Source organism: Bos indicus, chromosome 18, assembly GCF_029378745.1.
Source record: "Bos indicus isolate NIAB-ARS_2022 breed Sahiwal x Tharparkar chromosome 18, NIAB-ARS_B.indTharparkar_mat_pri_1.0, whole genome shotgun sequence".
NCBI lineage: Eukaryota > Metazoa > Chordata > Mammalia > Artiodactyla > Bovidae > Bos > Bos indicus.
Genome location: NC_091777.1, coordinates 65,760,444 through 65,787,419, shown reverse-complemented (window position 1 = coordinate 65,787,419; position 26,976 = coordinate 65,760,444). Strand labels below are relative to the sequence as shown.

Genomic DNA, 26,976 nt, shown 5'->3' with positions numbered 1-26,976 from the left:
GAAAACTAAGGACATACTATGGATGGTTTATTTCCTCATTTCCAATTGCTTCGTATTTATTATTTTGCTTTATAGTGAAATTGGAACTCCAGGATAATTCTGAATTGAGAACAATGAGCAGCTGTCCTTCTTTTATGCTAATAGGAATATTTTAATAATGGTTCAAAAATACAGTATTTATAATAATTTTTGTAGGTGTTATTTATAAAATAATTAAGAAGGATTGCTTCTGTCTGCAGTTTGATATCTCTCTCGGTGTACTAGCACTGAACAATTCACAAAGAAAATTTAATTCCCATTCACAGTATTACCAGATTTAGAAAACACATATGCAAGACCAATAGAAAGAAATCTAAAAAACTGTTAACAAAAATTAAGATCTAAATAGAAGGAAATGTATCATGTTTATGGATTGAGACGGACACTCAGTATTTCTTCCTAAATTGAAAATTAAGGAAATGTTCTGATGGTCCACTGGTTTAGAACTCTTGTGTTTTCACTGCCATTGCCTCGGTTGAGGGACTCTAGATCCTGTAAGCCACACAGCATGGCCAAAAATCAAAAATAAAAACAAATCAATGCAATCCCAGTCAAATTCCTAGTAGGATTTTTGTACTGTATAAACTAGAAGGTGGATTCTAAACTTCATATGAAAAGCAAAAATCCAAGAATGGCTATGAAGAATTTGAAGAATAAAAAAGGGAAGTCAAAGGAGTACACAACCTTGATTTCAAGACATTATGAAAACAAATTAGTCAATACATGAAAATACTGATATAAATAAAGTAGGTAAATGCAACAGAATAGAAATTCCAAAAATAAACATACATAAATGATTGACCTTCAATGAAGTACTAAAGAAATTCAGGGGGAAAGGTATAATCTTTAAATTACTATCATGGCAGGAATTGGGTGTCCATATTTTAAAAAATAATCTCCACAATAAACTGAAAATAATTCCCTTACATCAGTAAAATCCCCAAACCATAAAAGTTAAAGGAGGAAGCAAGAGAAAAAGTAAAGAGAAAAAATGAACAAATTAGACCACAATAAAATTAAAAACTTTTTCTCTGGATAAGCGATTGAAAAGACAAAACCAATTCTTGAAGATTGTATTGCTAAGTATTTCCATTAGAGTACCTTAATCAGTAAGCAATGACAAAATGTCAAAACTCAGTAATTAGAACAAGTTGTATGAACAGAAATTTCAAGAATGATATGTGGTTGGAGATCAACACATGGAAGACCACTTGGCATCATATCATTAGAGAAATGCAAATTAAAATCACTTGGTCCCACTATGCAACTATGGTGTCACTAAAACTGGAAAGCCTGAACATACCAACTAAGAATGTAAAGAACAGGAACTTGGCTTATGGTGCTTCTGATGAGACTATAAAAGGACACCACCACTTTTAGAAGAGTTGGACTGACCCTACATGAGTTTAACATTCACTTACTCTATGACAAGGAGTTGTGCTACCAGATATTAACTCAAGTGAAGGAAAGCATGAGTCCAGAAGGCATTTCTCCAGTGTGAACATTGGTGGCGCAGTAGTAAAGAGTCCGCCTGCCAATGCAAGAGGCATGGGTTCAATCCCTTGGGCCGGAAGATCCCATGGAGTAGGAAATGGCAACCCAATCCAATAGTCTTGTCTGGAGAGTCCCGTGGACAGAGGACCCTGGCAGGCTATAGTTCACAGGGTTGCAAAGAGTTGGACATGATAGAGTGACTGAATGTGCACGCGCGCGCACACACACATTGGATCATGACCTTGGAGCTGTGTACAAAGAACTACACGCATAAGGCCTTTCTCCACTGTGGGTTCTCTGGTGGACAATTAGACTTGTTTTGTAACTGTAAGGCTTCCCACACTCATTGCACTGAAAAGGCTTCACTCCAGTGTGGATCCTCTGATGGACAATAAGACTTGTTTTGTTACTGTAGGGCTTCCCACATTCACTGCACTGGAAAGGCTTTGCTCTAGTGTGGACATTTTGGTGGCTAATTAGTGTGTTCTTTAGCTTGAAGGCTTTCCCACATTCATTGCACACATAGGGTCTTTCTCCAGTGTGGATTCTCTGGTGCTCATCGAGTGTGATTTTCCTCTTGAACCCTTTCCCACATTCACTGCACTCATAACGCCTCTGTGAGGTGTGAACATTCTGGTGTTTGTTGAGGGCAAAGCTGCTCATAAACAAATTCCCACATTTCTTACAGGCATAAACTTTTTCTCCACTGTGGATTCTCTGGTGGACAATAAGACTCTTTTTGTTGACATAAGCTTTCCCACACTCACCACACATATAAGGCCTTTCTCCAGTGTGAGTTCTCTGGTGGATAATAAGACTTGTTTTGTAACTAAAGGACTTCCCACATTCAGTGCACTTAAAAGGCTTTTCTCCAGTGTGGATTCTCTGGTGCACAAGGAGTTTATTTCTGTACAGGAAGAGCTTCCCACATTCACTGCACTTATGAGGTTTCTCTCCAGTGTGGACTTTTTGGTGCTGGACAAGTGAATCCTTGCGGGCATAGGCTTTCCCACATTCCTGACACTCATAGGGTCTTTCTCCAGTGTGGACTCTTTGGTGCTGAACAAGCTTACATTTGTAGATGAAGACTTTCCCACATTTACCGCAATCGAAAGGCTTTTCTCCTGTGTGCACTCTCCGATGATGAGAGAGACCCCCCCGGAGTCTAAAGAATTTCCCGCAGTCATTGCACTTGTATGGTTTTTCTCCAGTGTGAACTCTCAGGTGCTCTGTGAATTTGTACTTCTTACTGAAGCCTTTGCCACATTCGCTGCACTTGTAATGCCCTTGCCCAGGGTGAGAGCCCCCCCTGCGCTGCCCGCTTCTGTCTGGATGCTCTCCATCGTGGGAGGGCTGGTGCTGGAGAAAGCCAAGGCTACCGAGGAAATCCTGCTCAACCGCTCCACATGTGAACACAGTGTCAGGTACAAAGATCTTGCAGCTGGTCACGAGCAAGGCCCCGCTCTCATCCCTCCTGAGCCGCTTCTCTGCACTTGGCTGTGTCTGGCGCTGCTGCAAGTGAGAAGTGAGCATTTTCCCAGAAGCCCCAGAAGAGGGCAGGGCTTTCTCCACCAGGGTACACATGTCAGTGGGAGTGACAGCCTTCAGGACAGAGGAGTCCACCTGTGGGTTCCTGTCTCGTGTCACTCGTTCTACAGAAACACACTGGTCAGAACGGGCCTCTTCGGTATCTCCTCCACGCCAACACCCTGAAACCATAAAAAGTGCTGATAAAGTGTATGGAGACTCTGGTGGGGAAGGACACATGTAGGAATGAGCCCATGGGTTTGTGTTCAAAACAAGGTAGGAAGGGTGAAGTGGTAGAAGGGGATACTGTGCATTTCTCGGCCCCTGGTGGTCACAGAAATAGAAATGTTTCAAACCAAGGAGAACACGGGATATGGAGCTGTGCCAGGAGGAGACACTGGAGCAACTCAGTCCTTGGCCAGTGGCAGTCAGCAGGGTTTTCTGGTGGAGACAAGTGTCAGCTCTGTAGAACGTGTGTCCTAATCCAGGAAAATGCAATTATACCTGTTTGCCTGGTGTTCAAAAACCATACAAGTAAACATGCAACTTTAAAAATACATTAAACATATAAGATATACTAAACACATAATACTGGAGAACGTTTCAAAGAGAGAGGGAACAGGGAGATGTGGAGGACACTGAGGGAGAAGTCACAGTGAGAGGCCAAGTGGGCCGAGTGTCGAAACAGGGAGGAAAAGAAAGAAAAGAGCGTGACCTGAGGAATGGGGCACTAAAACCCTAGTGAGCAAAGGGCATTTCCCTGTAGGATAGAAATGACCTGTGATGTGCAGTCCTGCAGCCCCTGCGCACCAGGCCCAGGATCCAGGAACCCTCTTCCAGTGACTAGAGAAGTGTCCACCTCATCAGGCACCCAGGGCCACCTCCATCCCCAGGTCAGGGTGGGTGACCATGGAACTTACTAGATCAAAGGCCTGAAGGGAAAATGGGGCCGTCATGAGAAACACTGGCCTAGGGTCAATCAACCACTGACAGACCTCAGGAAAAAAAAAAAAATATATATATATACATATATATAGTACTAGAACCTTAAGTAGTCTCCTACAAATAACCTAGTGTTGACCATAAATGCTGACCACATGTCTCTAATTCCTGAGACAGGCAGTACACACAAAAACGGTTAAAACCTGTGATACAGATCTTCCACTCAGAACAGTCAACACACAAGTGATGGCAAAGCAAACTGCAAGTGGACAGTTCACAAGCCTCCAAGACCAAACTCTTCTGTGAAAGGCATCAGGGCATGTGATACAGGACTAGACATGCAGAGGTTGGGGCACAAAGCTCAAACGCCAGGAAGCCAGGGAAGGAAGCAGTCAGTGTCCACAGCCCAGCCTGGGGAGGCTGGAGTGAGCCAAGCAGAGAGCAGGGCCGAGCCCAGCACAGCGGTGTGTGTGGATGCAGTTCTTACCCAGGGAGGCTATCAGGGACAGGTTCTCCAGCATGACGTCATAGTACAGGAGTCTCTGAGCCTCGCCGAGGAGCCCCCACTCCTCCTGGGAGAAGGACACCGCCACATCCTCAAAGGTCACATGGCCCTGTCAGGAGGGGGACACGAGTTCACAGCGGCCTCTGTAACCAAAACACCCTCCCCACCCACCCCAAGCTTCATGGCACCAACACTGTGACCTCAGGGCCTGGAATCTGACATGGTCCACCTGCTGTCCACCTGCTCAGGAGTATCTTCACACCTGAACCCCGCCCCCACCTGATCTCCAGATGTGTGTCTAGTTGTACACCTGACACCTCTTGTGAGACACCCCTGCCACATCTCAGACTCAGCACAAGGATACGTAATTCTGGACAGTCCTTCTCATCACTCCTACTTTTTGTTGCCTGCACCAGCTCTTATTTGGGGCATGTGGGATCTAGTTCCCCGACCAGGGATCGAACCCTGGGCCCCCTACATTGGGAGCGCAGAGTCTTAGTCGCTAGGCCACCAAGGAAGTCCCATCACTCCTACTTCTCACTTCCCGTCTCAGACACAGTGTCCTTACTCTCACCTAAAGGCAAACGTCATGGTGTTATGTCAGACGACTGTCTCTCATCCTGCACAGCAGAAAATCATCCAGCTCCTCAGGCTGCCACCCCAGGAAAGGCTCTGCTGTCTTTATCCACCCACGTTCTGGGTCCTGCATTTTGTTGGACACGCCCCACTTGGTCTCACCTCCAGGCACACGGACAGGCTGGCTCCAGTCCCAGGAACATCTCACCACCTCACCTTCTCCAGTGGATACAGGAGACCACCTCAGTACCACTTCACAGGTCTGTGCCTGAGGTGACCCCAGGGCCAGAACTAAAGCCCAACAACCCCAGGACAACTGTGTCTCCTGTATCTGTGTGTCAATACCAGGGGTGGGATGACGTCAGGAGAGGTACTGGGGCTTCTTCTACTTACCTGTCCAGGGACCATAAAGGTTGCTGCTACCATGGGAACCTGTGAAAAGAGGAAGGACCTGAGATCAGGGTCATCTTGGTGAGGATGGAAAGGCGGAGCTGTGTCCTCCCTTCCCTTTCCTGCAGATGAGTCATCTCAGGCTGACCTCTGACCTCAGAGCTATAACCTGACAACTCAGATAGTCTTTGATAAAGACTCAACCTCCTTGAGTCTCAGTGTCTTCAGGTGTAAAAGGGCAACACTTAAGAGGTCTATCTCCTAATGTGTAAACATCAAATGCATTATTAACCTCTCCCAGGCTAAGATTCACTATGACATAACACAGGATTAAGATTTCTATAATTTTTTTTTTTTAATCAGGATTTCCTTACATGTCTTTCAAGGCTTTCTGAGACAAAGTATCTCTTTTCCACCACCAATTATTTGATTTCATGATAGAATTCACTCCTATTATTACACTCCCTAAAATACGTGACCATAAGTTTAAGAGCTCAGTCCCATAAATTGCCCTCTTCTGAGAAGCCAGTTCCAATCCCTGGCCCCCAGGCTACCAGTACTTCTGTCCCACCAGCTACAAATTCAGGGATTCCCCTGAATCCATCAGTATTGATAATTTGATAAAATAACACATGAAAGCTAGGAAAACACTTTTCTTCCTTCTGGATTACTGTAATGGATATAACTTAGAACAGCCCAATGGAAGGGATGTGTAGGTCTAGGTAGTGGGGGGTGCAGGGCAGGAAGGGGTTTTAGGCCCTTTCAGTACATGCCACCCTCCCAGGATTTCCATCATTTCAAGGTGTTCCGCGATCTTGAGGCTCCTTGAATTTCATTCCTCAGCAATTTTTATACATAATCTCCAGTTCCCCTCTGATTCTTGGGAACTTCCACATGGGGCTGAGAATTTAACCTTCTATTCTTCCTGGTGACCAGTCCAATCCTAAGTCACCTCAATTATAAATAAACGCCTGTGCGAAACAGGGGCAAGCTGTAACAAAGACTAGTCCTAAAGCTAGGAAATTCCAAGAAGGCCAAGATAAAACCTAAACATATGTATATTATTATAGCACAGATATTCATTCTCATTTTAAACAGTTAGTACTTGCTTACACAAGATTAACTTGTTAAATCTATACATTTTTAACCTTGTAGTTTCCTGGAAGAGCTGAGGCACCTGTGCCCTTGACTGAACCTAAGATTGACTGACTGGTCAGCATCACCCAATTTTTGTGGCTCCAAAAGGAACAGACAGTCAGCTGGCTGAGTATTCATCACAGTCAATGTACACAACCTCACCCCTCTTTTTCCACCTCCTACCCACCCTTGCTTTCTTAGAAAGCCCTAGAGCCTCAGGATCCTCCCATTTTCAGGCAGCATCTGAAAGTCCTACCCACTCTGCTCTCCAGCCCCACCTCTTCTTTCATCTCAGGTCCCCTTTCACCGGAAAGTGAAAAGATTTTCCCACCTAAATTTGAGATCCAGACTTAGGTGTCACCACAAGGACATCCTTGAGCCAGTGACCTCCTCCCTCGATTCCAGAGTATAGATTCTACCAGCCTCTACATTACCTCAATTTTGGAATCTCAGAAATAGCATGTCTCAAATTCAATTTTTCTTCTCCCCCTAAAACTGACTTCTCACATCAGTGCGGTCTCAGGTCGTAAAGAAAACCTTTACTGTCCTTTACTCTGTCTTTAGCTCAGAGCCACATTTACTTCACCAGGCAATCGTGCCAAATACCTGTAAGGCTTATTAGGAATATTATCTGTTACGTTCCTTTGGGGGAAAAAATTAATAATTAATAAACAGAAACCTCAATGAGAGTTGGCACACCAGAAGGGGGAGCCCTCACTGACCAGAGACAAGAATGGTATTCCAAAGGAAGAAGAGTCTCCTCTTTCCTGGAAAGGACTCAGCCAATGAAAAGCCATGCGCTCTTTGGTGCCTACGACCCTTTTAACTTCCCTTTGTAATCTCTATAAAAGTGTTAGCTCCCCCATAGTCACATACCCCAATTGCAATTCCCCAAATGATCCTGGGAAAAAAAAAAAAAAAATTAAGCCCATTTTTGTGTGCTAAATACAGGGCAGGCTATTTGTTTCAGGTCAGCAACTTCCATACCCACCACTCTAGTCCATACAACACCTTATTCTTCGGTTTCTAACTCAGAAGCCTCCTCCAGGTCTCCCCGCCTCCACTCTCATCTCCTCCTCCCCAATCTGTACTCCTCGGAGCTGGCTTTGAAATACTTTAAAACTCAAATGTCTTCCTAATTTATTCGCAACCCTCCATGCCTCCCAGAATGCTGTCGGCCCAACAGACCCAGACGACTGACTCTTTATATGCCCGGTCCCTGCAGTTCAGTTCAGTTCAGTTGCTCAGTCCTGTCCGACTCTTTGTAACCCCATGAATCGCTGCACGCCAGGCCTCTCTGTCCATCACCAACTCCTGGAGTTCACTCAGACTCTGCAGAGAGGACTCCAACCCCAAGTTTCCCTAATGCTCTGGCTCGTGTGCCCCTCCAAGGATCAGCACGTGCCGGGCCCACGGCCTTTAACACTCCACACTTCAGCACACAGCGTGTCAGAAACGGGACCGCCACACACGCAGGCCTAAAGTTCTGCAGACGGGCCTAAGCCGCGGCGCCGTGAGCAGGAGACCCTCATGGGGGCTTGAGGATCCGGGGACAGAACTGTCACCTGGGCCGGGTCCTGCAGCGCGTCGGTTGCCATAGGACCCTGTGGGCGCAGTGGTGCCAGCAGACGCGCGAGATAATGGCGGAGACTTGGGCCGAAAATCCTGAAAGTGTCCTGAAATCCGCTCACTCCTGTGCACTGTGGACGGCGGCCCTTGGGTTCTTCCCAGTTTCTCTAAGGCCGGCTGCACCCAGTTATCTAGAGTCTCCGGTTTTGCAGTCGGCAGCAAAAGCCGTCAAACGACCGCCATCAAAAAGACGCCGGAAATCCCACCCCCTCCTATTTCACAATCCCGGAAGAGCCCGAGTTTGGGGGGCTTCATTGGTGCGGAGAACAGGGCTGACCGGCGCGTGGTCTTCTGGGTAGTGTAGTTCCCTCGCTTCCGGTTTGAGTTACAAAACCCTCCGGGTCTCGCCTTACCATATTCTGACGAAAGTACGGATTAAAAAGTAGACCTAAGAAAGTCTCTAGGTATCATCTTTAGAAAATTCTGATTTAACTACCATTTCTCAGCTAAAAGTTAATACAGGTTTAGCAAACAAGCCTTTCCCTCGTGAAAAGACTGAGAGTAGCCACAGTCCTCAGTTTCTATTGCTTTTTATGAAAATCTTGGAGAAATTTTAAAGTAAGTAAAATCAAGTCAGTATGATTTGAAGGGAAAAAAATTTAAAGGAAATTATATGAAACAAAATATCTCGGTGTTTTTCATTACTGGCGAACAGGAAAACCATATGGTCAGATAATAAAGTCTGTAACGGGTGCTGTGGACCTAAATAAACCCCAGAGGCAATAATGTTGCCCAACACGTTTACATAGGATCAAAGAGTTACAATTGCGAACACGTTCAAATAGCCGCACTAAAGGTGTCCTGATAGGGAATAAACGTCAGGAGCTTTTAAAGGCAAAGAGAGGTTTGTATCACAAAGAATTTTAATTGCAGCTGTACTCATAAGCTAGAGTATGGTAGCCTAACAGGGTAGAACGGGGTTGAGTGCCAAGGCCGTCACTAGAGGAAGATGTAAGCCCTTTATTGTGGCAAGTTTCAGGCATTCTTTCTGAGTCCTTGGAATATTTACCCTTTGGACCAGGTCAAAGTTCATAGTTTTACCTGGTAGGGAGGTGCAAAGGGTGCACTAATTAACATGTTCCGTTCAGTTCAGTCACTCAGTCGTGTCCAACTCTTTGCAACCCCATGGACTGCAGCACACCAGGCTTCCCTGTTCATCACTAACTCCCAGAGCTTGCTCAAACCCATGTCCATCGAGTTGGTGATGCCATCCAACCATCTCATCCTTTGTTGACCCCTTCTCCTATCACCTTCAATCTTTCCCAGCATCAGGGTCTTTTCAAATGAATCAGCTCTTTGCATCAGGTGGCCAAAGTATTGGAGTCTCAACTTCAACATCAGTCCTTCCAATGAATATTCAGGACTGATCTCCTTTAGGATGGAATGGTTGGATCTCCTTGCAGTCCAAGGGACTCTCAAGAGTCTTCTCCAATACCACAGCTCAAAAGCACCAATTCTTCAAAGAAAGCGCTCAGCTTTCTTTATGGTCCAACTCTCTCATCCATACATGACTACTGGAAAAACCAGAGCTTTGACTAGATGGACCATTGTTGACAAAGTAATGTCTTTGCTTTTTAATATGCTGTTTAGGTTCGTCATAACTTTTCTTCCAAGGAGCAAGCATCTTCTAATTCCATGCTGCAGTCACCATCTGCCGTGATTTTGGAGCCCCCCAAAATAAAGTCTGTCACTATTTCCCCATCTATTTGCCATGGAGTGATGGGACCAGATGCCATGATCTTAGTTTTCTGAACATTGAGTTTTAAGCCAAATTTTTCACTCTCCTCTTTCACTTTCATCAAGAGGCTCTTTAGTTCTTCACTTTCTGCCATAAGGGTGGTATCATCTGCATATCTGAGGTTATTGATATTTCTCCCAGTAATCTTGATTCCAGCCTGTGCTTCATCCATTCCAGCATTTCTCATGGTGTACTCTGCATATAAGTTAAATAAGCAGGATGACAATATACAGCCTTGACATACTCCTTTCCGAATTTGGAACCACTCGGTTGTTCCATGTCCAGTTCTAACTCTTCTTGACCTGCATACAGGTTTTGCAGGAGGCATGTCAGATGGTCTAGTATTCCCATCTCTTTAAGAATTTTCCACAGTGTGTTGTGATCTACACAGTCAAAGGCTTTGGCATAGTCAAGAAACCAGACGTCAAGAATAAAGCAGTGGCCACAGGACTGGAAAAGGTCAGTTTTCATTCCAATCCCAAAGAAAAGCAATGCCAATGAATGCTCAAACTACTGCACAATTGCACTCACCTCACACGCTAGCAAAGTAATGCTCAAAGTTATCCAAGCCAGGCTTCAACTGTACATGAACCCTAAACTTCCAGATGTTCAAGCTGGATTTAGAAAAGGCAGAGGAACCAGAGATCAAATTGCCAACATCCGTTGGATCATTGAAAAAGCAAGAGAGTTTCAGAAAACCATCTACTTCTGCTTTATTGACTATGCCAAAGCCTTTGATTGTGTGGATCACAACAAACTGTGAAATTAATGTTAGTTAATTAGTTAACTAACCAGCTCCATGTTAGTGTTAGTCACTCGGTCGTGTGTGACTCTTTGCAACCCCATGGACTGTAGCCTGCCAGGCTCCTCTGTCCATGGGATTCTCCAGGCAAGAATACTGGAGTGGGTTGCCATGCGCTACTCCAGGGAGCTCCATGTTAATCTCTACCCAACCCCCCGTTTTTTTTTGTTTGTTTGTTTTTGTTTTTGTTTTTTTGCCTAATTGCCCTGTATGCAGGATCCTAGCTCCCCAACCAAGGATCAAACCCTTGCCCTCTGTACTGGGAGCATGGAGTCTTAACCACTGGACAACCAAGGAAATCCTAGATAAAAGATATTCTTGATTGCTGTATTTGGTTGCATTGTTTCACATATTATACTTTAAATTCACTTACAAATGGTTGTCAAGTCAGAGACCTCTATCAACTAAATTTCATTAGGTTGAGAGGCCACAGAGCCCTACCCCTGGAAAGCAGCATAGACTTCATCCCTCAGGAAGCCTCAGTGATTCAAGATTGGGACTCTCTCCACCTTTCCCAGTGAGCAATAGATTTCAGTATCAGTATCAGTTCAGTCCCTCAGTCGTGTCTGACTCTTTGCGACCCCATGAGTAGCAGCACGCCAGGCCTCCCTGTCCATCACCAGCTCCCAGAGTCCACCCAAACCCATGTCCATCGAGTCAGTGATGCCATCCAACCATCTCATCCTCTGTCGTCCCCTTCTCCTCCTGCCCTCAATCTTTCCCAGCATCAGGGTCTTTTCAAATGAGTCAGCTCTTTGCATTAGGTAGCCAAAGTATTGGAGTTTCAGCTTCAGCATCAGTCCTTCCAATGAACACCCAGGACTTATCTCTTTTAGGGTGGACTGGTTGGATCTCCTTGCAGTCCAAGGGACTCTCAAGAGTCTTCTCCAACACCACAGTTCAAAAGCATCAATTCTTCGGCGCTCAGCTTTCTTCACAGTCCAACTCTCACATCCATACATGACCACTGGAAAAACCATAGCCTTGACTAGACGGACCTTTTTTGACAAAGTAATGTCTCTGCTTTTTAACATACTGTCTAGGTTGGTCATAACTCTCCTCCCAAGGAGTAAGCATCTTTTAATTTGATGGCTGCAGTCACCATCTGCAATGATTTTGGAGCCCAGAAAAATAAAGTCAGCCACTGTTTCCACTGTTTCCCTATATATTTGCCACGAAGTGATGGGACCAGATGCCATGATCTTAGTTTTCTGAACGTTGAGCTTTAAGCCAACTTTTTTTCACTTTCATCAAGAGGCTTTTTAGTTCCTCTTCACTTTCTGCCATAAGGGTGGTGTCATCTGCATATCTGAGGTTATTGATGTTTGTCCCGGCAATCTTGACTCCAGCTTGTGCTTCATCCAGCCCAGCGTTTCTCATGATGTATTCTGCATATAAGTTAAATAAGCAGGGTGACAATATACAGCCTTGATGTACTCCTTTTCCTATTTGTAACCAGTCTATTTTTCCATGTCTATTTCTAACTGTTGCTTTCAATCTCATATAAAACCTCAAGATCAACTGGCTGCCTCTGGCTCTCAAGCCATTGATGACCTTAAAGAACATGACTGGGTTGTGATGGAAGATTCTAAACCCCTAGTCTTATTTGGTAAGAACCTCTATGCCATGTGGACAACCCAAAGCTCTCTCCTTGGCTGCACCTTTTTCCTCATTCCTCGCTGATGTCAACTACAAACTGGCACTTGCCAAGAGCATTTGCCAGAGACGAGGAACAACAACAACAAAGGCATTTACCATCTGCCTTCCCTGGTGATTCAGATGGTAAAGAATCTGCCTGAAATGCAAGAGACCCAGGTTTAATCTCTGGGTGGGGAAGATCCCCCTGGAGAAGGAAATGGCAACCCACTCCAGTATTCTTGCCTGGAGAATTCCATGGACAGAGGAGCCTGATGGGCTACAGTTTCAGTTCAGTTCAGTTCAGTCACTCAGTTGTGTCCAACTCTTTGTGACCGAATGGACTGCAGCATGCCAGTCTTCCCTGTCCAGCATCAACTCCCAGTTCAGTTCAGTTCAGTTCATTTGCCCAGTCGGGTCCGACTCTTTGCGACCCCATGAATCACAGCATGCCAGGCCTCCCTGTCCATCACCAACTCCAGGAGTTCACCCAGACTCATGTCCATCGAGTCAGTGATGCCATCCAGCCATCTCATCCTCTGGCGTCCCATTCTTCTCCTGCCCCCAATCCCTCCCAGCATCAGAGTCTTTTCCAATCAGTCGACTCTTCGCATGAGGTGGCCAAAGTACTGGAGTTTCAGTTTCAGCATCATTCCCTTCAAAGAAATCCCAGGGCTGATCTCCTTCAGAATGGACTGGTTGGATCTCCTTGTAGTCCAAGGGACTCTCAAGAGTCTTCTCCAACACCACAGTTCAAAAGCATCAATTCTTCGGCACTCAGCCTTCTTCACAGTCCAACTCTCACATCCATACATGACCACTGGAAAAACCATAGCCTTGACTAGATGGACATTTGTTGGCAAAGTAATCAACTCCCAGAGCTTGCTCAAACTCATGTCTATCGAGTCGGTGATGCTATCCAACTGTAACAGGAGGGAAAGGGGCAGGCAGGGCACAAATTTTAAAAGAATGACATAGCCCAAGGACACAACATAAACATATCTGACTCTTTGCGACCCCATGGACTGTAGCCTATCAGGCTCCTCCTTCCATGAGATTTTCCAGGCAAGAGTGTTGGAGTAGATTGCCATTTCCTTCTCCAGGGGATCTTCCCCACCCAGGGATCAAACCCTGGTCTCCCACATTGCAGGCAGATGCTTTACCGGTCTGAGCCACCAGGGAGCCCTCAACATAAACCGATTAGAATCAAATGGGACCAAGATTTCAGACAAGATTAGACCTTGATCCTCAATCAGCAAGTGAAATGACACACCCAGAGGTGCCACGAGTGTTCCAAGGCACTGTCAAAAGACCAAGGAGTGAGTGGTGGCCCAAATCCTGGAAATCGCCACCCCTTCCGAAAAATAGTTGGAATAATCTTCCTACTCATTAACATGTGAAATTATCAAGCCTATAAAAACTAACCATGCCACATTTCAGGACCACACTTACCCTCTGCGATGGCCCACACTCTGTCTGTGGAGTGTGCTTCTCTCTGAATCTGAATAAATCCACTTCTTACCTATCACTTTGTCATCACTGAATTCTTTCTGTTATGAGACATCAAGAACCTGAGCTTCATTAGATCCTGAAACCAGCTACAGTGGGTTTTGGCTGGGTTTGAGTCCCAGCCACATGGGTTTGAATCTCAAGCAAGGTTTTGGCTGGGTTTGAGTCCTAGCCACATGGGTTCAAGTACCAAACTGGGTTTTGGCTGGGTTCAAGTCCCAATCTGAGGTAAACGAACTCACAATCATCTCATCCTCTGTTGGCCCCTTCTCCTGCCTTCAGTCTTTCCCAGTACTGGGGTCTTTTCCAGTGAGTCAGTTCTTCACATCAGTGGCCAAAGTATTGGTGTTTCAGCTTCAGCATCAGTGCTTCCAATGAATATTCAGAACTGAATTTCCTTTAGGATGGACTGATTGGATCTCCTTGCTGTCCAAGGGACTCTCAAGAGTCTTCCCCAGCACTACAGCTCAAAAGCATCAATTCTCCAGCACTTAGCCTTCTTTATGGTCCAACTCTTACATCCATACATGACTACTGGAAAAACCATGGCTTTGGCTATAACGGAGCTTTGTTGGCAAAGTAATGTCTCTGCTTTATAATATGCTGTCTAGTTTGAGCATAGCTTTTCTTCCAAGGAGCAAGCATCTTTTAATTTCATGGCTGCAGTCACTATCTGCAGTAATTTTGGAGACCAAGAAAATAAAGCCTCTCACTGTTTCCACTGTTTCCCCATCTATTTGCCATGAAGTGACAGGACCGGATGCCACGGTCTTAGCTTTTTGAATGTTGAGTTTTAAGCCAGCTTTTTCACCCTCCACTTAGTGAAAGCACAGGTGGAGCACAGGTTCTAGGCGCTTCCTTCAGTAACTGCAGCTTGAGGGCTCTAGAGCACAGGCTCAGTAGTTGTGGTGCACTGGCTTGGTTGCCTTGCTCATGTGGAATTTTCTCAGATTAGGGATCGCACCCATGTCCCCTGCATTGACAAGTGGATTCTTAAATACTGGATCACCAGGGAAGTGGGGATAAGTTGCCCCCTTTGCACACATGCTCAGACTGTGATCATGCAGTCAATGTCCTAGTAGGAAACAGCATTTAGTAAGTTGCTCTTCTCTTCAGATGTCTCGTTGTTTGTTTTTTTTTTTTAATTGTATCTGTCCCAATCCATTTGAAACTAGTTTAGGTCGCCTGCCCACGCCCTCGGTGGCACTTTCGGCAGGGCTCATGCACAGTGCCCTGCTTTTGCTCCAGACACCTCAGAAGAGATACCTGGGTGTTTGGTTTTTTGGCATCTTACTGTTTATAACTTGTCCTAACTTCACATGTACACAGTTATTTTTAGTCCCCTATAGTTTCTTTGTGGGCTTCCCTGATGGCTCAGTGGGTAAGGAATCTGCTTGCAACTCAGGATACAGCAGAAGACTCAGGTTGGAACCCTGGGTGGGGAAGATCTTCTGGAGAAATAAATGGCAACCCACTCCAGTATTCTATCTGGAGAATTCCATGGACAGAGGAGCCTGATGGGCCACAGTCCATGGGGTCACAAGAGTCAGACATGGCTGAAGCAACTGAGCTCTCACACACATGATATCCTGGGAGCCCGCTCAACTTAGTAGAAGGAAAGCCCAGAGACAAAGAGGGCCCCTAGACAACCACCGTTATTGTTGGATCCAGAGGGGCTACAGGCAAATGCCATGAAGGGACTTCACTGGTGCACTGGAATGTCACTAGTCACAAGCGAGAACAAGAAGGGAAGCTAGTTCCGGGAGCCACGGCCTCATCACTCTGGTGTACCCTGAATGAGGGTGTACCCTGAGTGGCGTGCCTGAGCTCAGTCATCACTTGAGCGATGGTGAAGCAGCAGAACACAAAGTTTAAAAAATTTACAATAAGTACGTCCACTTGCTTAGAAACATGCAATGCCTCGTCTCCTTGGTTGGAGTCTCTGTAGGCCCTTTGCCCGCTTCAGTCTCCAGGCCTCTGGGCCATTGGCTCCCAGAAGGAGTGGATTCCTCTTCCCGGCAGAGAAGGCAATGGCACCCCACTCCAGTGCTCTTGCCTGGAAAATCCCATGGACAGAGCTGCAGTCCATGGGGTCGCTCAAAGTCGGACACGACTGAGCGACTTCCCTTTCACTTTTCACTTTCATGCTCTAGAGAAGGAAATGGCACCCCACTCCAGTGCTCTTGCCTGGAAAATCCAATGGACAGAGGAGCCTGGTGGGCTGCCGTCTATGGGGTCGCACAGAGTCGGACAGGACTGAAGCGATTTAGCAGCAGCCCCTTCACGGACGGAAGCAGGACTACATTACCCAGAAGGCTATGCTCTACGGGGGCTGGGAGGGACGCGAGGATAATATCACAGAAGGGGGGCGTTGCCGGTCCGCCTTTTCTGGGGCAGGACTTCCTGCGTCGCCAGGGAGGCTGTCGGTTGTTGATGGGGAGGTTTTGTCTGTCTTTGGTGACTGTTTCCCGGGCTTTGGGGACGGAGCGGCGAGGACAGCAAGGCAGGCCCACGTACGCCTCTGTGCGACCTGGCGGAGGGTCAGCTAAGCCGTCTGGCCCCGCCGCTCGCCGGCGCGGTCGCGGGATCCTGCACTCCCCGCGGTGCCATGGCGGCGCTCTTGACCCCGGCGCCGGTGAGTGGACGACGCGCACCCGTTCGGACCTACCCACGTGGCCCGGGCGCACTGCGGTGCTGGACGGCGGTGTCCTGTGTCTCGTCGCCTTGTCCTCTGCAGGACACTGTCTCGGAGCCTCGGGAGAGGGTCGCTTGTGCTCCGTGTGGGAGCCCAGGGTAGGGCCTCCGTACGGTGGATCCTATTTCTGTCAGTCACTGGGACGCCGAGTAAAAGGGAGAGAGGTGCCTTCTAGAATTCCTCCCTCCAAGCCCACTCCAGTGGCGTGGAAGGACCCGCAGGGCGGAGCGCAGGCCGCACAGTCCCGAGACTTTTCTGCGTGATGAGGCCGCGCCCCTTCCCGAGTCTAGGACCTTGAGTAACTTTCGTTGCTGCCCTTGACTTTTTTTTTTTTTGGCTGAGTCGTGAGGCATGTGAGATCCTAGTTCCTCGAGCAGGGATCGAACTGGTGTCCCCTGAATAGGGGATTATTAACCACTGGCCCGCCAGGATAGTTCCTGTGCTTGGCTTTTATATTAAAGTTCCTCCACCTGGGATTAGGGAACTAGAAAAGGCACGTGGATGACATGTATTCCCAAGTGCCCAGCATGGTCCAGGGAGCATCACTCTGGCTCTCTTTTCATGGAGGTGCCTCCTGAGCCCGTGTTGATGGCAGAGGCTCATCCCTGGGGGAATCTGATCCTTGGCTTCCCTGTCCTGTATCCTCTATAAAGATAAGGGCTTGGCTGGGGAAGAGGCAGCAGTAGCCTGCGGCAGTTTGGGGATTGCTGCTCTGCTAGGACAGAAAAGGTGTCAGGACCAGCTGGGAGCCCAAAAGGCCAAGGAATTTACCTTTAAGCTTCCCGGGTGGCTCTAGAATCTGCTTGCTAGTGCAGGAGATGTAAGGGATGTAGGTTCAATCCTCAGGTTGGGAAGATCCCTTGGAAGAGGGCATGGCAACCCACTCTAGTATTCTGGCCTAGAGAATCCCATGGACAGAAGACCCTGGCAGGCTACAGTCCACAGGGTCTCACAGAGTCACTCTAAGCCTGACACAGGACACACACACTTCAGAAGTGGCAGTTGGGTTTTGGTTGGTTTACAGCCAGAGTGAGTCCTTTCAAATGGTCAGGTATGATGGTGTACAGGAATGTGGGGTTCCTTTGGACATAAAAGCACATGAGGTCCTGGGTAACTGCATAGCCATTGCCCTGAGTGCCCTCTTCACAGTCCTGATCACTGTCAGGACTCGTCCTATTTGTTAATTTCCCATCCACTTGGTTCCCTTCTTTATTTCAGACTCAGTCCCATCGGCTGTCCTGAGAGAGGCTCTCCCTGGTGCCCAGTCACAAGCAGGCGGTCACCTTCTCAACCTTCCGGCTCGGTTTCCTTGAGTTTGGAAGCCTTTGGTCCCTCTGACATTGTTGTTCATTTATTTAGTTGTTCATTTAACATCTTTTTCCAGCCCTAGAACTCGAGCGCCTGTAGTGCTCTCTGCCAAGACCTGGAATGGCCCAGGCGTATAAACGCTGCTCAGGAAATGGTGGAATGAACGAGCCTCCCACTCAGGTGCTCTCAGCACACCTACGATAAATACAGTCTCCTGCCCTGGCCCACACGGCTGTACTGGATCTGCCCTGTGGGCTCCTCCATGCTTCTCCCCCTTCCGTTCTTCCCTTGCTCACTGCACTCATTTCTGCCTGGTGTGCAGCTTTTGCCCTTGCGTTTCCCTTTGTCTGGGGCCCTGGTCCCGGATCTCTCCCCTCTCCCTGTGCCTCGTGTCTCCTCTTAGGATAGTCCTTTCCTAGCCATTTTCCTTCTGGCTGAGGTACCCCTGGCTCCCACCTGCCCATCTTCTGATAACTCTCTGCTTTCTTTTGCTGGATGGATGTTCAGTTCCCAGTTCTGTTCCTTTTTTTTTTAACCATGCAACATGGCTTGTGGGATCTTAGTTCCGCAACCAACAATCGAACCCTGGGCTTTGGCAGTGAAAGCATGGAGTCCTAACCACTGGGCCACCAGAGCATTTCCCTACTTCTGTAACTTAAATCTGAGGTTATGGGTGACTTTCTAGGGCTCCCTGGACCTAGAGATCTGGCTGAGACAGGGAGGTGATGATAACCTTTCCCTCGAGGGCTGTGGGGGGATTAGTAAAGTCACAAAGGACGTGGAGCACTTCACTGTGCGGGTCCTCCCGCATCTGTTATTATCTCTTTAGTTCTCAGAATCACGGCACAGTGGGAATGAGCATAGTGTTGATGGTGACACTGATGCTTGGAGAAATGAAAAGATGTTGTGCCTACGGTCACACTGCCAGCGTCAGACTTCAGACTCTTCATTTGAACCCTGGATCTCTGGCCCAGAGCAAGGGATCTGCAGTCACTTGAATGTCAGCGTGTGAAGCCCTCCGCCTGGGCAGGCGCTCAGACAGGGTGAGGGCAGCTCCGGTGCTGTCGCTGCTGTGGCCATTGTTGGAGTTACGTCTCGAGCATTTTTCCCAGAGCACTTCCCTCTGCCCCCAGACCTCGTGGAACACCACTGTCTGTGTCCTCTCCCGTGGCCTCCTGCACCTGAGGCTTTCCTCTCAGCCACAACTGCTTTATGTCCCAAGGCTGCATCTGCTTCCCCCTGAACCCAGCACAGAACTTGGCCATCAGAGGCCTCATGATTCAGGCCTGGGTCTCTGCACCTTCACCAGCACCACGGTGACAGGCCTGATCCCACCCAAGTGCACATCACCAGTGCTGCTGTGTTTGACCCTCCAGGTGGTGGTGACCTTCAAGGATGTGGCCGTGACCTTTACCCGGGAGGAGTGGGGACAACTTGACCTGGGCCAGAGGACCCTGTTCCGGGAGGTGATGCTGGAGACCTGCGGGCTCCTGGTCTCCCTGGGTACGTGCTCAGCTCTTAGACCTTTGGGGACCCCAGGCTCCTCCTGGTTTCTGGCTGATCAGAAGGTCACAGGAGTCACCTTTCCTGCTCCCCACGGGCCCTGCAGTTTGCTGGCCCCTCCTCCTCCTGCCTGATCTGTGTATGTAGCAGGGATCAGAGGGATAGAAGCAGTGTCCCTCTGAACACCAGCCCTCATCCCAGTGCTCAGCACCCTCAGGCTCAGTCTGAGGTCCCTGTTCTTGACTCCTCTGCTGGGAAACTGATTGCCCCAACCTGGTGGGGTCACACGTCCCCACAGTTAGCAGGGCTGTTCTCTGAAGAGAAGGTGAGTCAGGCAGGCCCTCCGTAGCATTTGACATCACTGCCACCCGGGACTTGAGAACTATTGATGCCTCGATGTGACCCTGAGCAATTTTGTTTCTTTTGGTTTAAGGTTGGGCTTAGGCATCCTTGGGTGGTTCTGAAGCACAGGGTGACTTAGAGGAATCATCAAAGACGTTCCGGAAGGAGCTTCCCCTTCCCAGGGTCCTGTCCTGTGCCCCTGCGTGGGGCCGGCTTCCAGTGATGACGTTCAAGGGCACAGGTGTTGTGCAGACAGACAACCCCGCCCTCTACGGCAGTGGCAGCCCTGGAGTGGTGTGTGCGCCCTTGGTTCCAGGTCACAGATCAGCACTTTATTTACTTTGGGAGCAGCTACATTCGTGGTCTTCCTTTTCCTGTCACAGAGTCCCAGACAGGGTGGAGGTTTTCATTCTTCTCATCAAACACCTGTATCCTGTTTCTTGCTCCATCCACAGGGCATCCAATTCCCAAACCAGAGCTGATCCACCTGCTGGAGCATGGGCAGAAGCTGTGGACAGGAACCAGAGGCCTCCCGCATAGCACCAGCCCAGGTAGGAGCTGGTAGCTGCTGGCCAGTTTGGCTCATGGCAGCCTTCAGAACATGCGGGGACCGGTGCCTCTGAGCTGCCATGTGAAGCCCTTCATGGGGTCTGGAGGTTTCTCTCACATTGAGGTTTAGTGTGCGTCAGCTGGCCAGCTCGGGACCACACCATTGTTTAGAGATCCAGACACCGCCTCCTCCTTATTTTTTTCTTCTTTAATTTTCTCTATTAAATTGAGTACAGTTGATTTCCAGTGTTGTGCTAGTTATGCTGTACAGCAAAGTGACTCAGTTACACACATCTGTATATTCTTTCTTTATATTCTTTTCCACTATGGTTTATCCCAGAACATCCGATATAGTTCGAGGTGTTACAGTAGGGCTTGTTGCTTATCCATCCTATATGTAATAGTTTGCATCTGCTGATCCCAAACTCCCAGTCTTCCCCCTCATCACTGCCCCACTTGGCAACAACAAGTCTGTTCTCCACGTCTGTGAATCTGTTTCTGTTTCATAGACAAGTTCTTTTGTGTCGTATAGTTAGATTTCACATATAAGTGATACCATACGGCATTTGTTTTTCTCTGTCTGACTTATTTCACTAAAGCATAAGATCAACACGGTTCCATCTGTGTTCCTGCAAATGGCATAATTTCATCCTTTTTACGGCTGAGTAATATTCCGCTGTATTTAAGCAGCACGTCTTCATCCATTCAGCAGCCGATGGACATCAGGCTGCTTCCGTGTCTTGGCTGTTGTGAGCAGTGCCGCTGTGAACACGGGGGGTGTGTCTGACAGCCTGCGGTGAGCGGTGGACACGGGGGTGTGTCTGACAGCCTGCGGCGAGCGATGTCACATTCACGACCTCCAAAGATTTAGCTTCAGGACCAGGGACCAGGCTTGATCACTCAAAAGCTTTTGTGTAGCAGAGTTTTATTAAAATGAAAAACTGACGGAGAAAGCTTCTGGCGTAGAGATATCAGAAGCGGGACAGTGAGTGCCCCTCTTGCCAGCCTTAGCAAGAGAGCTATATACTTTTTAATTGGTTATTACAGTGAATCAAAAGAATGTCTCATCTCATTCAAAATTGGTGGAGAAGTCAAAAGCTTTTCAGACAAGCAAAAGTTAGAATTCAGTGCCACCAAACCAGCTTTACAACAAATACTAAAGGGACTTATATACTAAGAAATACAAGAGAAGAAAAAGATCTGCAAAAGAATGTCTCAAGGTTGTAAAGATCTTACTAGACCCGCTCCCACAATTTGCATTTTAAGATGACAGGATTCAGATCAGATCAGATCAGTCACTCAGTTGTGTCCAACTCTTTGCGACCCCATGAATCGCAGCACGCCAGGCCTCCCTGTCCATCACCAAATCCCAGAGTTCACGGAGACTCACGTCCATTGAGTCAGTGATGCCATCCAGCCATCTCATCCTTTGTCGTCCCCTTCTCCTCCTGCCCCCAATCCCTCCCAGCATCAGAGTCTTTTCTAATGAGTCAACTCTTCACATGAGGTGGCCAAACTACTGGAGTTTCAGCTTCAGCATAATTCCTTCCAAAGAAATCCCAGGGCTGATCTCCTTCAGAATGGACTGGTTGGATCTCCTTGCAGTCCAAGGGACTCTCAAGAGTCTTCTCCAACACCACACTTCAAAAGCATCAATTCTTTGGTGCTCAGCTTTCTTCACAGTCCAACTCTCACATCCATACATGACCACAGGAAAAACCATAGCCTTGACTAGACGAACCTTTGTTGGCAAAGTAATGTCTCTGCTTTTGAATATGCTATCTAGGTTGGTCATAACTTTCCTTCCAAGGACTAAGTGTCTTTTAATTTCATGGCTGCAGTCACCATCTGTAGTGATTTTGGAGCCCCAAAAAATAAAGTCTGACACTGTTTCCACTGTTTCCCCATCTATTTCCCATGAAGTGATGGGACCGGATACCATGATCTTCCTTTTCTGAACGTTGAGCTGTAAGCCAACTTTTTTACTCCCCACTTTCCCATTCATCAAGAGTCTTTTTAGTTCCTCTTCACTTTCTGCCATAAGAGTGGTGTCATCTGCATATCTGAGGTTATTGATATTTCTCCCAGCAATCTTGATTCCAGCTTGTGTTTCTTCCAGTCCACCATTTCTCATGATGTCCTCTGCATATAAGTTAAATAAGCAGGGTGACAATATACAGCCTTGACGTACTCCTTTTCCTATTTGGAACCAGTCTGTTGTTCCATGTCCAGTTCTAACTGTTGCTTCCTGAGCTGCATACAAATTTCTCAAGAGGCAGATCAGGTGGTCTGGTATTCCCATCTCTTTCAGAATTTTCCACAGTTGATTGTGATCCACACAGTCAAAGGCTTTGGCATAGTCAATAAAGCAGAGGTAGATGTTTTTCTGGAACTCTCTTGCTTTTTCCATGATCCAGCGAATGTTGGCAATTTGGTCTCTGGTTCCTCTGCCTTTTCTAAAACCAGCTTGAACATCAGGAAGTTCACGGTTCACATATTGCTGAAGTCTGGCTCGGAGAATTTTGAGCATTACTTTACTAGCGTGTGAGATGAGTGCATTATGCGGTAGTTTGAGCATTCTTTGGCATTGCCTTTCTTTGGGATTGGAATGAAAACTGACCTTTTGCAGTCCTGTGGCCACTGCTGAGTTTTCTAAATTTGCTGGCATATTGAGTACAGCACTTTCACAGCATCATCTTTCAGGATTTGAAGTAGCTCAACTGGAATTCCACCACCTCCACTAGCTTTGTTCGTAGTGATGCTTTCTAAGGCCCACTTGACTTCCCATTCCAGGATGTCTGGCTCTAGGTCAGTGATCACACCATCGTGTTTATCTGGGTCGTGAAGATCGTTTTTGTACAGTTCTTCTGTGTATTCTTGTCATCTCTTCTTAATATCTTCTGCTTCTGTTAGGATTAGACTAACAATAGACTAACAATAGAACTAATGACAGGATTAGAACTAACAATAGAAAGATCTTTAGTTCAGTTCAGTCACTCAGTCATCTCTGACTCTTTTCGACCCCATGAATCGCAGCACGCCAGGCCTCCCTGTCCATCACCAACTCCCGGAGTTCACTCACACTCATTTCCATCGAGTCAGTAATGTCATCCAGCCGTCTCATCCTCTGTCGTCCCCTTCTCCTCCTGCCCCCAATCCCTCCCAGCATCAGGGTCTTTTCCAATGAGTCAGCTCTTCACATGAGGTGGCCACAGTATTGGAGTTTCAGCTTTAGCATCATTCCTTCCAAAGAACACCCAGGGCTGATCTCCTTTAGAATGGACTGGTTGGATCTCCTTGCAGTCCAGGGGACTCTCAAGAGTCTTCTCCAACACCACAGTTCAAAAGCATCAATTCTTCGGTGCTCAGCTTTCTTCACAGCCCAACTCTCACATCCATACATGACCACTGGAAAAACCATAGCCTTGACTAGACGGACCTTTGTTGGCAAAGTAATGTCTCTGGTTTTGAATATGCTATCTAGGTTGGTCATAACTTTCCTTCCAAGGAGTAAGCATCTTTTAATTTCATGGCTGCAGTCAGCATCTGCAGTGATTTTGGAGCCCCAAAAAATAAAGTCTGACACTGTTTCCACTGTTTCCCCATCTATTTCCCATGAAGTGTTGGGACCAGATGCCAAGATCTTCACTTTCTGAATGTTGAGCTTTAAGCCAACTTTTTCACTCTCCTTTTTCCCTTTCATCAAGAGGCTTTTTAGTTCCTCTTCACTTTGTGCCATAATCCATAATATACATTTTAAGAGAACAGGATTAGTCAGAAGGTTTTCAAGAAGGAGAAACTCTCCTCAAGCAGAATACATTGTTGTTACACAATCCTTAGTACAGAGTTGAAGCTGAGTTGTTTAGTCGTGTTAAAGAAAAACGTTTTCTATGACTAAGACTAAGGAATGTGGAAAAGAAAAGCTTGTCCTTTTCTCCTCCTTGAGGACTCCACACCCCTGTCTCCTCCTCAGGTACCCCAGAGTTCTTATCAGCCTACCTAAAAATTGACTCTCTCATGTCTTTTCAAACTAGAGTTTTGTCTGGATATGTGCCCAGGAGGGGGATTTCACCTTCACTTTTTTTTTTTCAGCTTTACTTTTTAATGTACATATAAACTGAAGTATCCTTTACTGCACCTAAAATTTAGAATATTTCCAGGACTGTGGCCGGTTCTGGGTCCCCATCCTTGTCAGTAGCTGCTCCTATGGCGGTCCCCACTGTTGACACTGTCATTGTGGATAGATTTTCTTTTTTTTTTTCTTTGGTGCATGGGCCGGGAATGTGGATAGATTTTCTTTGTTTCTTTCTGAGGATGGGAGTGGGTGCCTTGAACAGCAGTTTCGTTTCTCGAGGCTGGGTGTCACCAAGGTTGGTTTCTTCTGAGGCTTCTTTCTTTGGCATGTAGAACAAGATGGCTTGTCCTGGATGGTGGAGTTGCTGTTATCCTAACTGCCCCCTAAAGCAATGAGGATACTGACATTAGACTGCTTCACAGAATCAGAGCCAAAAGAGATATGTGTCCACTGAGATCTATTCTACTGATCTGGCTTCATATGATTGTGAGAGCTAAGAGATTTTGAAATCTGCAGGGCAGGCCAGAAAGCTGGGAGAGTAGATGCTTGCAGCCTTAAGTCTGGAGGCAGAATTCCTTCCCTCCTAGGGCATCTCAGTCTTTTCTCTCTCTCTTTTTTTAAAAGAATTTATGTATTTTTAATTGGAGGATAATTGCTTTACAATGTTGTGTTGGCTTCCGCCATACATTAACATGTATCAGCCATTGGCACACATACCTCTCCTCCCTCTTGGCCTTCCCTCCTACCTCCCGCCCCTGTCTTTGCTCTTCAGTTCAGTTCAGTTCAGTCGCTCAGTCGTGTCCGACTCTTTGCGACCTCATGAATCGCAGCACGCCAGGCCTCCCTGTCCATCACCAACTGCCGGAGTTCACTCAGACTCACGTCCATCGAGTCAGTGATGCCATCCCGCCATCTCATCCTCTGTTGTCCCCTTCTCCTCCTGCCCCCAATCCCTCCCAGCATCAGAGTCTTTTCCAATGAGTCAACTCTTCGCATGAGGTGGCCAAAGTACTGGAGTTTCAGCTTCAGCATCATTCCCTCCAAAGAAATCCCAGGGCTGATCTCCTTCAGAATGGACTGGTTGGATCTCCTTGCAGTCCAAGGGACTCTCAAGAGTCTTCTCCAACACCATAGTTCAAAAGCATCAATTCTTCGGCACTCAGCCTTCTTCACAGTCCAACTCTCACATCCATACATGACCACTGGAAAACCATAGCCTTGACTAGACAGACCTTTGTTGGCAAAGTAATGTCTCTGCTTTTGAATATGCTATCTAGGTTGGTCATAACTTTCCTTCCAAGGAGTAAGCATCTTTTAATTTCATCGCTGCAATCACCATCTGCAGTGATTTTGGAGCCCCAAAAAATAAAGTCTGACACTGTTTCCACTGTTTCCCCATCTATTTCCCATGAAGTGATGGGACCGGATGCCATGATCTTCATTTTCTGAATGTTGAGCTTGAAGCCAACTCTTTCACTCTCTACTTTCACTTTCATCAAGAGGCTTTTGAGTTCCTCTTCACTTTCTGCCATAAGGGTGGTGTCATCTGCATATCTGAGGTTATTGATATTTCTTCTGGCAATCTTGATTCCAGCTTGTGTGTCTTCCAGTCCAGCGTTTCTCATGATGTACTCTGCATAGAAGTTAAATAAGCAGGGTGACAATATACAGCCTTGACATACTCCTTTTCCTATTTGGAACCAGTCTGTTGTTCCATGTCCAGTTCTAACTGTTGCTCCCTGACCTGCATACAGATTTCTGAAGAGGCAGGTCAGGGGGTCTGGTATTCCCATCTCTTTCAGAATTTTCCACAGTTGATTGTGATCCACACAGTCAAAGGCTTTGGCATAGTCAATAAAGCAGAAATAGATGTTTTTGTGGAACTCTCTTGCTTTTTCTGTGATCCAGCGGATGTTGGCAATTTGGTCTCTGGTTCCTCTGCCTTTTCTAAAACCAGCTTGAACATCAGGAAGTTCATGGTTCACGTATTGCTGAAGCCTGGCTTGGAGAATTTTGAGCATTACTCTACTAGCATGTGAGATGAGTGCAATTGTATGGTAGTTTGAGCATTCTTTGGCGTTGCCTGTCTTTCGGATTGGAAGGCTACGAATTAATGGACTTGGCCCAACATATGAAGGGGAACCTGCTTTTCTCAAAGTCTGAGAATTTCACTGTCAGTAGTACCTACAAAGTACCTTCACAGCAGCATGCCAAATGGTATTTGGACAAAGAGCTCGGCACAACCATCAGGCCAACTTGATGTACAAAGTTAACCACCGAAAACACTCATACGGCGCCAAGAGCTGTGCCAAGAGCTTTGCAGGCATTTTCTCATTTAACCCTCACGCCAGCTGGAGAAACAGTCTTCTCGTCTCTCAGGTGAGAAAATTGTAACTTAGAGAAGAGAGAAGGGACTTCCCTGGCGGGCCAGTGGCGAGAGCTGTGTGCTTCCACTGCAGGCGGCAAGGGTTTGATCCCTGGTCAGGGAACTAGCATCCCACGAACCACACCTGGACCCGAGGCTTCTGGCTCCAGAGCCCTCCCTGCTGACACCACATCACTGCCCCTGGCAGTGGGAAAT

The 26,976-nt window shown here is 47.1% G+C and overlaps 2 protein-coding genes across 4 annotated transcripts in view; one reads left to right on the top strand and one right to left on the bottom strand.

Moving 5' to 3' along the window:
• Positions 1–1,050: 1,050 nt before the first annotated feature.
• Positions 1,051–8,444, bottom strand: LOC109572119 (zinc finger protein 549-like). Of its 2 annotated transcripts, XM_070771887.1 has the most exons (4): positions 8,176–8,444; positions 5,477–5,515; positions 4,490–4,616; positions 1,051–3,242 (listed from the first exon to the last, which is right to left on the bottom strand). In XM_070771887.1, exons 1-4 carry the CDS (start codon positions 8,206–8,208, stop codon positions 1,768–1,770), a joined length of 1,674 nt encoding a protein of 557 aa, XP_070627988.1. In that variant the 5' UTR covers positions 8,209–8,444; the 3' UTR covers positions 1,051–1,767. The 2 variants fall into 2 exon arrangements, with proteins under 2 accessions (XP_070627988.1, XP_019834221.2); XM_019978662.2 differs by lacking the exons at positions 5,477–5,515; positions 8,176–8,444 and adding an exon at positions 5,082–5,466.
• Positions 8,445–16,396: 7,952 nt separating this feature from the next.
• The window catches only part of ZNF550 (zinc finger protein 550), a 22,175-nt gene continuing 11,595 nt past the window's right edge, over positions 16,397–26,976 (top strand). Inside the window, exons 1-4 of one of the 2 annotated variants that reach the window (XM_070771888.1) lie at positions 16,422–16,558; positions 18,756–18,969; positions 19,303–19,429; positions 20,227–20,322. In XM_070771888.1, the coding sequence (XP_070627989.1) occupies positions 18,925–18,969; positions 19,303–19,429; positions 20,227–20,322 (268 nt within the window). In that variant the 5' untranslated portion in view covers positions 16,422–16,558; positions 18,756–18,924. Of the gene's footprint in view, positions 16,559–18,755; positions 18,970–19,302; positions 19,430–20,226; positions 20,323–26,976 lie in introns of both variants that reach the window. The other variant, XM_070771889.1, reaches the window with a different exon arrangement.